General features: G+C 32.2%; 1 protein-coding gene across 1 annotated transcript in view; it reads right to left on the bottom strand.

Moving 5' to 3' along the window:
- The window catches only part of LOC126856600 (plexin-A4), a 215,783-nt gene that overhangs the window by 54,043 nt on the left and 147,902 nt on the right, over positions 1-13,838 (bottom strand). Inside the window, exon 3 of the mRNA XM_050605251.1 lies at positions 13,305-13,487. Coding sequence (XP_050461208.1) covers positions 13,305-13,487 — 183 coding nt within the window. The remainder of the gene's footprint in view (positions 1-13,304; positions 13,488-13,838) is intronic.

Below are 13,838 nucleotides of genomic sequence, written 5' to 3'. Positions count from 1 at the left end.
TCGAACGAGAAAGTGCGGGTGATGTCGATCGAAGGACGGAGAAGAGACGAAGGCGGCCAGAACGAAAAGTAAGGCGTGGATGGAAAAAAGAGAGTGAGAGATAGATAGAAGGAATAGAGAAATGGAGGCGTCTGGTTCGACATTGCCGAGTGCACGGGTATTTCGAAAATTCGATAAATCTCACCCCCGCCTCCCCACTTCCCGTTCTTCTTTCCGTTCCCCCTCCTTCTCCCCCTTGCCATCCCTCGTCTCCTACCTCTCTCAGTCTCGCCGCACATCGACCGCCCGCGCGAGCGAGCGATGAAATTTCCTCGTCGTCCCAATCTCTCGTTATTCCCGGGGCGTTCTGGGTCGGGACCCGATATACCCTGGGCTTTCCGCCCCGAAAGCCTCCTATCGCCACCCCCGCCCTACTGATCTGGCCTGAATCCACATTCTACCCTCTCCGCCCCTCGCCCCTACCGCTCCTCACGGTGTCCATTGCCCACCACTTATTTCGTCGTCAAATTTCTTTTATTTCTGCGACTCGATCGTAAAACACGATCTCGACGCTATAAGAGAACTGGGCAGAAGCGGAAGAAATGGTGATTAAGATGATTAATAGGCGCGTGAGAATCGATCGGTCATGGTGAGGAAATCACAGTCGCATTTTCTCCCTGTAAAAATAGAGACAGCACGAGATGATTTTAATGTGGGAAACGATGAGCGGATAAATCATCTCTGTTAATTGTGGCAGTGAAAATTCGAGGCGGACAAATTCATAAATTAATAAATCAACATAAAGTTTATTTAGACATGTTAAAAATGTTTATATTTATCGTTTATCGAATTTAAATTGAAGGAAATTAAAAATAATACTCATCTTGGTTTCATTATTTCTTCTTGAAACAAAGTTGCTTCTTTTACATATAAAAATATATATTTATTTATATATAAGAAGGAGAAGACAGCGCATTTTTATACATACGCTTACATAAAAATGCGTAATTGATTTTAATATTAAATTTAATAATTTCAACATTTAATTATTCATCGCTCTTTATTTCCCTCTCAAATTATTTGTCACAATTTGACTGATTCATCTATTCATTTGATCGTGAACAGCCGCTTGTATTATCGCTCAATAGGATCGTCCGTAAATATATTGTTAATTAACGTGCGGAGCGTATTTTTAGTAACGTGAGCGCGGTAAATATTTACGATGCTTGCAACTTATAATAAAAGGCGGCGGAGGGGAAGTAATATATCCGTGAATAAACGTCCAGAGAGCAGCGCCATATGGCGGAAGATACTCTCTTTCCGACAAGACTTCGCGAAAGCGTGTTAATAATTCGTGGCGTGGAAACACGACGTTGCTCGGCCCGGTAGTCGATCGATCCGAACCGTCGTACCGAACTAATGCTCGCGGCCGTGTCTGTCGACTCTCACCCTAATCGCGAGCCCGATTAATTCTGCCGTTATGTCGTACTTAATTTCGTATCTTTCAACAGCGTTGCGGCACGGCTTTCGTGCACTGACCGCGATATCACACGCGTGACAAGCTCGATAAACATCCTAAATTAGATATCAAAACACGAGGATATATGTCGCTAATTAGCCACATAAATTAATTAACGATGGATACAATATATTCAAATGTCGAAATAACGTTATATTAATTAAACATTGATATTAAGGTTTTCTAATTTAATAAATATTACACAGATTCAATCTATAAAATTCTAAAATTAGCCATGTCATTCACACACTATAGTCTAATTTAAATTTAGAATTTAATAGCGACCATTCTATGATCATTCTTTTCTATTGATGTGTACTAAAAATTTCGAAAAATAACACCTATGTAAAAGTTGTTAAAATATCGCTAGTGAAAACCGTATTCCCTCTCTCAACGCGACGTATAATAAGCGTATAAATTAATAAAGTGTTTCAAGCCGATACACGATGGTCGCGATTGCCGGACAAATTGAACCCTCCAAGGATTTGATACTGATCCACGGATCGACCTAACCGGAGGCAAGTCCCTCGGCAAGATATAGCCGCTTTTCTCATTAGTATCTCTCTGTCCGACGGATTAATTAATTTACCCGTATTACCCGGCATCGTGTGGCGCGCGCGCGCGCTCTCAACACGAAGGATTATAATCTTGGTCGTGATTTCGCGAGTTCGCCGCCGCGAGAGCAATCGATGCAGCTGGATCGATTGCTCTCGCGGCGCAAAGCATTTACATCCGCCGCAAGATAAGATCGTTATGGCTGATTGGAATTTTCAGACGCGATCCGAACATACGGTAATCCAATTGTTCCGGATGCTGCAGTTGCAACGCGGTTCGCCGCAGCCTATTATTGCGCATTGATGAAACTGTGCGAGGAGGAGGACGCCCCCCCCCCATTAGTCGCGTTTACGGTTCGTCCATCTCCCCTCCCTCCCCCCGGCGTTATTATCATCGAACTGTTGCGCGTTATTGTCATCGGACGTCGCGACGCGAGAGCGAATAATAAATTACGGCCGATCGATCCGCACGTCGCGATTACGTGCGCAATGTGACGTGTGATGCGCCGGAATTCTTTCCATTTGACGGAGTGTTTAACGCGATTGAGCGATGAATCCACATTAAATCCTCGATTAAAAGTAACCATTCTATTTAGCGAGCTCAGATTTAGCAAGCAATTTTTCACTTTTTTTTTTTTCAAATAAAACCTTTTGCTTTTTTTTAAATATGCTAAGAAAAATTAATCGCAGAAACGTTTTAAATTATATATTTAACTTTAACATTATCTGTATATCTGTTATAAAATATATAAAATAAAATTTCGTGGAAAAATCAAACTTAATTAAAAATAAAATATTTTCGTATTACATATCGAAGAGAGAAAATGGAAATATGAAATATAAAATATGTGCAAATTTTAATCTACAATGGATTTTTATTTAGAAATTAATTCGAGAAATATGTTATCGAAAAATTTTATCTCTGAGGAAAAAGAAATGAGTAACAGATTTTTTTTTCTTTTATACGAGACACTTTTACTTTCTTTAAATAGAACGTTATAATATTGACACATGGAAATTTACCTCGTTTCTGTTCTTTTTCGTGGCTGATTAGTAAATTTTTTCTCGTATAATTCCAGCTTAAGTATAATTCATGCTGTTTATGGGCGGTCTGTGTGACGCAAACCCTTTCGAATATCGGGATGATCCCCGGTCTTGCGTTGCGCCTATTCCCATCGAGCCGTACGTTAATACCAATTAATTAACCGGGAATCCCTGAGTTTAACCCATTACTGCCCCTTACGACCCACGGTCGTCGTCCTGGCGCACACGTTCGCGAAACGCAACATGCGTGCAATAATCGCGAACACATCCTTCAAAACGTATTTGGTGATCCCTCTCTCGATGCTCGCCAATCATAAGCAAATTGAAACTGGTACACTTAATAACACCGCGGATCCACACTATCTTGCGGCTTAGGTCGCATCGCGTTAGTGCTGCCTTCTGAATCTATCTATTCATGTTTGTGTTACATAAAATAAGTCCTGTTCGGTCTCGAGAGAAGGCGAAACATTAATAGAATATATATATATATATATATATATATATATATATATATATATATATTAATTATCATCAATATGTAGTTTTAATTTCAATATTTACATATTACTGTGTTTGTTTTTTGAATAAAAATAGTGAAAAATCACATGAAAGTTGCTTTTCAATATTTGTTAAAATTACCAGACCATTTATTTATTGATCAACTTAATTATTAGCCGGATTAATTCCCCATAAAAATAATTTGATTATCCAAATTAAAGTAGATGGAAATAAATATCGCAAAATTGGATCACCTTGATAAAAATTTATAAATCATATAAAAAATATAAAATATTGTTATTTTCCTTAGTTATGTAACACATCAAAATATCTAGAATGTAGAGTGTATTAGTACAATGACAATAATATTTTTCGCTATTATGGCTAATTGCACATCGGTATATTAAAGTTGCATTGTTACGTCAGTATTATAAAAAGAAATATGCAAAAACAAGAAATATGAGACTATTAATCCCGAGTAAATGTGTGAAAATATAAATGCACAAAATTGCAATTTATTATGAGATAATTACATTTATTAGTTTTCTGCAAATATATTACTATTATTGTATCGTATAATATACGAAAATACGAAAATCTGGACGATAATAATATTACCACAATAATAATAACTATTTTCTCATTAGCTTGTAATATCTCTCTTTATATATACATTCTGCTGTGTGTTATCGTATTTTCACACTATGAATAATATCATTCTCTGATTTTCCATTTCGATTTAGCATTTATCGCTGTGATTGCTTTTGAGTCTTTTTTAATGGAAAGTTAATCAATCGATTGATGCGTTTTACCGATGTCCCTTTTTCTCGTTCCCAGGCTCCGAATAGAAACGTGCACCCATAAACGATTATTCATATCGCGATACCCTAAGCACAGCCGTTATTAATCGTAATCCTCTGCATAGAGTCGGTCGATTGATGGACGCTGGAATTAATCTACGATCCACGCGGTTACGTCCATCTATCCTCGTAGCAGCCTATAACCGATTAAATCGTCGTTACGTAGTAACCTAAATTCCACACATGTGGCGGAAACTTTCGGAAAATAAAGTTTCGTGCGATTTTATCGTTCACGAAGTCAGAGCCGCGATATCGATCGAAAGCGAGATGAGTGTTTTTAACATTAAACTTATTTCATCATTTTAAATCATTTCAAGTCAATTCGTTTGTCAAAAATAATTCTGCAGAAATTTTCAATAAGCCTACACTAGTAATATGCAGAGACGAGATGTATGATCGCATATGAAGATTATCGGAGACGTAAATTTTCAACTACCATAAATGTCAAAATTAGATTTTACAGGATATTACAAATTGAAGCGGTAGAAAGAAAAATGTAAATGAACATTTTATCGAATGCAGAGAAAGATAATGGAAGCGTATATAACCGTCTGGTATGCACTTCGGCAAAATTTGACGTTAACTCCCGTTATATCGGATATCGGAAAATCAAACAATTTTATCCAATCACGTTCTATGACTTTTCGACCTGAAGACCTTCCGAATCGAACTACCATTTGACGATGAAACATCGTTTGCTCGCAGAATGCATAGTCGATTCTGTTCAGTTACAAGAAGATAGAAAGAGAGATTTAAATCTGTTTTAAATTCTTTTTCCTTAATCCATTCAGGAAATATTAATCAAGTTGTAATCAACATTAATATATTAAAATTTTCAAGTATTATAAAGCTATCTATATTTGAATTTTATTTTAATAAAAATTATTCAAATAAATTTTGAGAAACTATTCTCCTTTTTCAAATTTTTATGATTAAAGTTAAAAAATGATTATTATAAAAATAATTATAACTGTGTTAATTTAATTATCATTAGTTAAATAGTGCATTAATTTCTTTTGTTCAGATATTGTATATGTAATCACAATTCTTAAATACATAGTGTGATTTAGCGAGATTATATTTCATCAATTATATTTATAAATTCATATAAAATTATAAATTATAAATTGACATAAAATTATAAATTGTAAGTTCATACAAAATTTCTCAATGATATTCAAATAATTATACCATAAAAGAAATATTTTTACTCAATATATTCCCACAATTAGTGGCGAAAGCTTATGAAGATCATTCCCGATGATATGCTACCACTATGATAAACATCAATCGCGCGTTGTTAAACGCAAGAACCGGCATGAGATGGTTAATTATCAACGAAGCGGCAACGGTCTCTCCGAACTGCCTCAAACGATCGATCGATCGGTCGGCTCGTTGTCAGCTCACAGCCACCGCGGGATCACGGAGAATCTAAGATCAGCGTATTAATTAAGAGATCGACATCGGATGCGTCGGCAATTAGCAAGCAAACAGAACCGAGAAACACGGAAAACCCTCCATTGAAGGAGATTATAACGGAGTAACCAAACTCAGAGAGACCCCATGACGTCGAATACGTCTTCGAGACCTGTTAATTATGGAAAGCTGCGTTGATTAATCACAAGAGTAAATTCCGCTAAGCATATCTCTTCATATCTAAGCAAATATTAAATAAAAAAGATTATAAAGGATTGCTAAACTTTGTTGAATAAATTGCATAAAGCTCATCAAGATAATTTTTCCACATCATAAAATATTCCACATAATAAAATAGACTTTTGAAGATAGATAAATAATAATTGATTAAAATTATATTGACGTTATAAAAAATTGCAATTATATTAATTTTCAAATTTTTAACATGGAATTATATTGAGCCTTCAGTTAAGTATTTTTTATTACGCTTTAAAGATATTTTCGGATAAATCGAGAGATATGTGATTTAAAACTTTGGTCAGTCCCACGATTCGTACTACGCTCGAGAGGCCTGAGGCGATATTTGCGCGGCGCTACCGGAAGGGATGTCGATGGGCATGCGTATAATATATCAGCGACGACCTCTCGCCGTGACCCTCAGTCACGGATTCCCATATGGTTGTATATAATAAGCAGTGGAACTTTCATTAACAGCTCGGGCCAAGTTTTGCACATCGGTGGGCTTCAATATCGAAATCTCCATCGTGAACATATGTATGCTTATTTATTTGAGATATTACTGGAAAAAACTCGTAAAAATCAGAATTAAAAAAAAAAAAACATTGCAACGAAAAACAAATAATAAAATGCAAAATAAACAGTAGTTACAATTAATCCAAAAAACCCAATAATTTTTTTTATTTTGTCTAAAACTCAAAACAATATCTATATGATAGAGAATAAGATTTTCAATTAATCTTTTAAGTGTACACAATTAAAAATAAAATACATTTAATTTAAGCTTCAAAAATTATCTTCTTCTTTTAATCGACTTTATTTTAATAGTTATTATTTATTCGACTTTATTTTAATAGTTACGTTTTTTAAAATATGAAAGCTATTATTAGATTTCTAAGAATTTTTCAAATTTTAATTTTGTAACATCTGGAAAGAATAATTATTAAAATTCATAAATAGCCATTCATCCTAGAAACTTCGAAATTCCTGACACGAGAGATAAAAAATTGCAAAAATTCTTTTTGTATTGATTTTTTAATTCCTTGAACGTTAAGAATAATTATTAGAACTCGTGATATCTATTCAGAATTTTCGATAAAACGTCCGATTTTCGAAAGAAGTTTGTTGATTTAGAATATTGGGAATTAATATTTGAAGGTTTTTTTCAACAGAACTTTGTTAAAAACTTTTCTAGAACTTCAAAACTATCTTAAATCTTTTCTCAGAACTTCAACGAATTGCAATTGTTACATAATGCGGAACATCGCAAAGTTAGCCTTCCGGTTTTTCAAATCGTTTTTTCTTTACTTTAAATTAGTTAAACAGAACCTTTTCTAAAAACGATTTAAAATTATAGAATTAAAAGCATCCAGAAGCATCTTTTAATCTTTCCAATATATTAAAAGTGTGAAATTAATTTTAAAGAAGTAAGATATATAATAATAAAATTTAAAAATTGCAAATGTTGATCAAAGAATACGTCGCCTCTATTAGTTTAACGATATCGTATATAAAATGTCGATAAGTCAATATTTTCAGACTTACACATGTGTCATAAAAAATTTATAAGCCGACACATTCTAATTTTTTGAAGCAAGAAGATTATTTACCGGCACATTCGCACAATGATTGCTAATGTTGCATGTGTAAATATCTCAGGATGACCTCACGGCACAACCTGCGCAGTGCCGGTTCGTATTCGGCCGCACGTTTTATCTATATATATGTATAAGTGGACGCGATCATTAATTAATATCTTCCGGGACTTGTGAGATGAGAAAGAGAGAGAGAGAGAGAGAGAGAGAGAGAGAGAGAGAGAGAGAAAGAGTCATGAATCAACGCCCGCCGCCTCAACGGCACGGTAAAGGCGCCTTCTCGTGTCATGCTAGGATCGCGAACGAAATATCTCGCCGCCGCGCTGATGATCATCGCAATGATAAACAATGCGGTGCGATTATTAATCACCGACCTACCGATCCGACGCAATTAGCCTGCGCGAGTCGATGCACTCGTGTGAAAGAATTTTACCCGCAACGCGTGCGAAAATTGGCGTCGGTTTGTGTGTAGTGAGGTATGAGAAATCGCGTACTTTCTATTAATTTCAAATAATCATTTTCAATTATTACTTTCTAAGCTACCAATATGTTCCTAATTAAGCAACAAGTTCAGTCTCTAAAAAAGAATTCACTTCGAACTCGAGAAACAATTGATTAACAAAAGTGAATATATAAAATAATATGTTATTATTATTATTTGCTTACAAAGTTTTATATTTAATGTACAGAAATGTACTTGTTGATATTAGAACGTCCTCATTTTCATCTAAATTTCCAACGTAATTTCTGAGATATTCTACAAACATGTGTTCACATTAATAGTATTGCGCAGTAATTATATCTCCAATAACACTGCACCGATAATTGATAAACCATAATATATTGAGAAATGTTATTAGTGCGGAATGTGTGTATATTTGTACACGTGTGTGTGTGTGTGTGTGTGTGTGTGTGTGTTGTGTGCGCGCGCGCGTATAATCGTTAATAAAATTACTCCGCAATAACACATTAACTGAATTAAAGGGCGTTTTATAATCAGTCATATCAATTTCGTATTATCCCAAAATTAACAAATCTTTCATTTACATTTATAATCGCAATTCAAAGAGCAATAATCATTAAATTTGAGAGATTTGATTATATGTACAGATACAAATCTGTAATACACACATTTGTGAATATACATATACATGTATATAATGATTAATGATTTATTATAATTATTATATTTTTTTTTTCTATGTTCATATCTGTTCTCCTCCATCTCCTCCGCCTGGGGAAAGACATCATGTTCATAAAATCAGTACCTGCTTAGCGAAAATAGAGTTATTTACCTGATCAGTTACTAATTTAATTATATCAAATTAATAATAACGTTTATATCGAACATAGTTATAAGAAGCACGTGTGACACGTGTCATATATCGCCACGTGTCACACGTGAGGATGAGCCCTTGCATTATTAGATTATGTAGACAAGACGATATGAACCGAAATCGATCAATCATTAAATTATATATTCGATACGTGGGATGACCTCGGTCTCCTTTTCTTAGCATCGTCGATTTTCGTACACGACACGTTTTTTTTATCACTCTTGCCTATTTCCTTATTTAGCTGTCACTCAACTCCCGGCCACGTGCTCGTGGTTTTGCGATACTGATCGTTTAATAATACGATTGTAAAATTGCTCATATCTACAATGTGTGATACAATTTATTTTGATAATATTAGCACATTTGTGATATTGCTTTTGATATTAAATATTGTTGGCATCATTTTTTTGTATTTCGCTCTTGATATTAAATAGGTACATATATATCTGAAAAATAGAAACATGTGCGTGTTAAATTTCAACTACTCACTCGGTAATATTGATACTTTTATCAATTCCATTAATTTTATTAATTTCTTATTACAGAAATTTTAATTGTCAGATGTGACATACATCGATGTTGTAAAACGTCATCATTTTTTCGAAGAATATCATAAAATATCAAGAATATTGTGATATTCAATATTAAATGTGTAAAGGTACCGCCTCTCCCTCCTCTTCCCACGCGATATTCATTAAAAGTAATTTTTAATTAATTATTAAAACTAATAATAAACATTCCAATAATATTACACAGCTAAAAGAACAATTCATGATGAGATTATCTCATGTAACTAATGGAACAAATTTGCATAGAAATAAAACGGAGATATTGTAACTTGCTGGTAACGATATTCTGGCATCTCGTCGAAATGGACGCGAAAGCTGCTTTCACTGAGTATAAAATATTTAATATGCGCAAAAACCTACTGCATTTGAACTTCACTATATTTGCAAAAATCAAATTTTTCGCGAGATATCGCAAAACAATCAGCATGCAAATGGAAGAGTACAAGATGCGGCATTATCGAAAATGAAAATTTCCAAATTAAATTACTTTTTCTCATCACAATACGGATAATGATAACTCTACAGATGCAAAATTTTTTCAACTAATTATCACGATGCAATATTCATTATAATATTACTATCTTTATCATTACACGTTGATATCATCACGTCATTAGAATTCTCTTTTAATATATTATATAAAAATTTTTGATGCAAAAATTTTAACTCAAAAATAAATTTAGAAAAAAAATTTATTTCTACTATATCACTTATAATTAGTCAAAGCTAATTGGAAAAATGAAATGGAGAAAACCATAAACTCCAGTTTTTACTATTCCGTATTTTATCCAATGGAATAAACTGGCAAAAATTATTAAAATAACTAACATTAAAATGTACATATTTATATAATTTTATGCAAAAAGATATTTTTGCTTCCATTAATGAATAAATCATACTAATCAGTATGGTTTAAAAAATAAAATCAATATTATAATAAAGTATTTTTTAAAGTATTTTTTAATTAATTCAAATTAATACGTAAAATTTTTAAAACAAAAGCTTTGAAAATATATGTTATTAATTTTATATTAATTTTTAATTAAATAAAAAATGTAATAATAACAGAATTAACAATTTTTATCAATATAGATCTGATTTGCGTTTATCATTCGACAAAAACTTATTTATTTGCTATATCGATTCCTGATTTATTACGGATTTTCTTTGAGATGAAGCTTGGATTAGAGAATACATTCTCAATTGACAAATATAGATAAAGAACTTTTTTATTTATTTTAATATTTTTAAGAAAAGATCAGTGTTTTGCCGTTTTTTTTTTTTCCGAGAAAATATCGATCTTTTACTACTGACAGATTTTATCGAAAAAATGTGGAATTTTGTATTAATATTAATATTCTTATTGTTACTATAATTACTTCTTCATCCAACATTTTCATCTATCTTAAAACATTCTTAAATTAATGTTAATAATTTTTTGGGTCTATTCTGCCCGGATTTAAATAAATCTTTTCATTGCGATAATAAGCGCGCAAATCGACTTGATCTATCAAACGAACTGATCGAATGCTCGAAAGGAACATTAGCTAGATGCGCCCGAGGCGAGGTCTCGCCGAGACAATCCATTTTCGCTGAAATGGCAAAAGGCATAATATTACGAGTCGCGAGTCTCACAAAGCGAATCACGAGCCATCCGGTCCTAGATGCACCGTACCCGAGCGTTAAACGTCCGAAGCAGAGTTACACGTCATCCTTTACGAGACCGATAAATCTCAGAAGAGTACTACGAGTCGCGGATAGAGATTTCACATTTACAGTGTCGTAAATAATATAAATTTATAACGAGATACATCTATGATGTCGTATCGTACAAAACGTGGCTAGTTGTAGAAGCGCACATATAAGCGCATATACGTTCTTCCCCCCCCCCCTTCTATATATATATATATATATATATATATATATATATATATATATATACGTTATTACTCTATAAATACTATTATCTACAATAGAATAGCTAGCTATATTTGTCATTACTTTCTCTATCGAAAGGACAATGACTGTCGCACGGAATCGAGTAAGAGAGAACGCGTTTTCTATCTGCAAATAATTATAAGAGTTCTCATTAATTCATTTTTTATGAATTAATGAAAACGATATCAATGATTATGAATAAAAAAATCTACATGTTAAGACTAGGAGAAAATATTCAGAATTATATGAATTATATATATATATATATATATATATATATATATATATATATATATATGATATTTATAAAGTATATAAGTAGAATGTATAAATCAGTAAATGAATAATCCGTAAAAACGGATCGAAAGAAAACTTGAGAATTCGTTCTCATATATATTCTCAGAAATCCAACTATCAATGAAATTGTTCTATGAAGATTTTATGATTATTTTCATAGGTATTATTTTAATGGCGATGCATGATAAAATGCACTATCCACTATCCCTAATCCTGCGAATATACGCTGCTATTTTTTTTTTTTTTTGAACGGGCCGTCGACTCTATCATCTATCCCGAAGCCAATTAAATGGCCCGTTGTAACGTTTATGCGCCGCGCTGCTTGCACGATGTTTGAGGCACGAACGTGGTAATCGCACAGTGATCGCGATTAATTTAACGATCATGCCCCACGATGATCGGGAAAGATTCTGATACATATGCGGGCGTGTGCTCTACCGGGATGACGTGTGCATGTGTCTGTACATGACTACTGAACTTTGCCATTTGATCTCCTGCTTCGCCCCGTTAAGTTCAGGGTTGCTGAACTCTTTGCCTCAAGCGTCGAAGAGATTAGGGAAGGCATTAGTGATCAAATTACGTTTCGTTAATCGATAACTTTATAATGCTAATTATCGCAATTGATTATTTGATGTAGAAATTTTCTATTATCACGATTATAAGATAACAACGATTATATAAATATCTATTTATAAAATATAAAACATATTATTAAAATAAATATTTAGGAAATTAGTAATAAAAGTTAGGTATAAAAAATTGAAAATTTAAAATAAAAGATTAGAAAATGGTTAAAAATGAAAGATAAAATTTAGTCTTACATTAGATTTATATATATATATATATATATATATAAATTTATTTAATTAATTAATAAATTTTATAATTTTATATATATATATATATATATATATATATATATATAATTAAATATTAAATTTAAATATTAAAAATATTTCTATACATTCTATGAGTTGAAACATTATTTTTTTGTTTTTTATAATATTTCTATAATTCATATAAATATGAGATATAAAATTTTAAAAATACGCCATCGATTTTTTGTCAGAATTGTAATATATCATTGAATAATAAATATCTTTTCAGTTTATAGTTATGTAAAAATTATAAACTAGTATTATTTATTCAACTAAAAAATATATTAATATTAATTTTTCTGATTCTAAGATATAGACTTTTTTATTTTCGAAATCATATTTTAATTATATGTTAAATACTTTGGATTATTTGCCAGAATAAGATCGCAACCATAAATAATCATGATCAATACTTGATCAGATCTTGTAAATTTTTCTTTAGTAACTTCGATATATAATTCTTTTATCCTCAAAACTATTTTTCAGCCCGTATATAATATTGCAGAAGTAATGGCTGTGTCTTGTTAAGGAATTAATTATTGAATTAATTATCAAATTAAATATTATAATTTCGAGCACTAACCTTCTTCAGATGTCCCTTATTGGTGCCCACAAACACGACGGTGTAATCACCGGTCGAAGTAGCTGCTACAGCTGTCAAATGAGTCTCAAATGTCAAAACTGCAGTCGCACCCATGGGTTCTTCACCGCCTAAAGGTGTGTTCACGTCGAGACCGCAGAAATCCTCGCCGATCGTTTGCAATTTCTGTAATCAGAAATAAACAAGATATGATGAGATGTTCTCTGGCGATGATAATTTGATAACAGTTAAATAAAATTATAGATTATTAATCTATAAGTTAGCTAAATAAAATTGTAGATTATCCATATATAAAATTAATTTTGCATACTCCAAAAGCAGTCGTAGTTCTATTTTAAATTTTAACGTGATTTTGTTTATATATAAAATTAAATAAAACAGAAAAAATATCTTAATTATTTATATAAAAATGATTTATATAAAAATATCTATATCATATAATATCTATATCATTCGTGATAAAAATTCACTTCAAATTTAATTAATGGTAATAATAAATACAATCAATAATAATTA

The sequence above is a fragment of the Cataglyphis hispanica genome, chromosome 2, assembly GCF_021464435.1.
Source record: "Cataglyphis hispanica isolate Lineage 1 chromosome 2, ULB_Chis1_1.0, whole genome shotgun sequence".
Classification (NCBI taxonomy): Eukaryota; Metazoa; Arthropoda; class Insecta; order Hymenoptera; family Formicidae; genus Cataglyphis; species Cataglyphis hispanica.
This window is presented reverse-complemented; position numbering and strand designations above follow the sequence as displayed.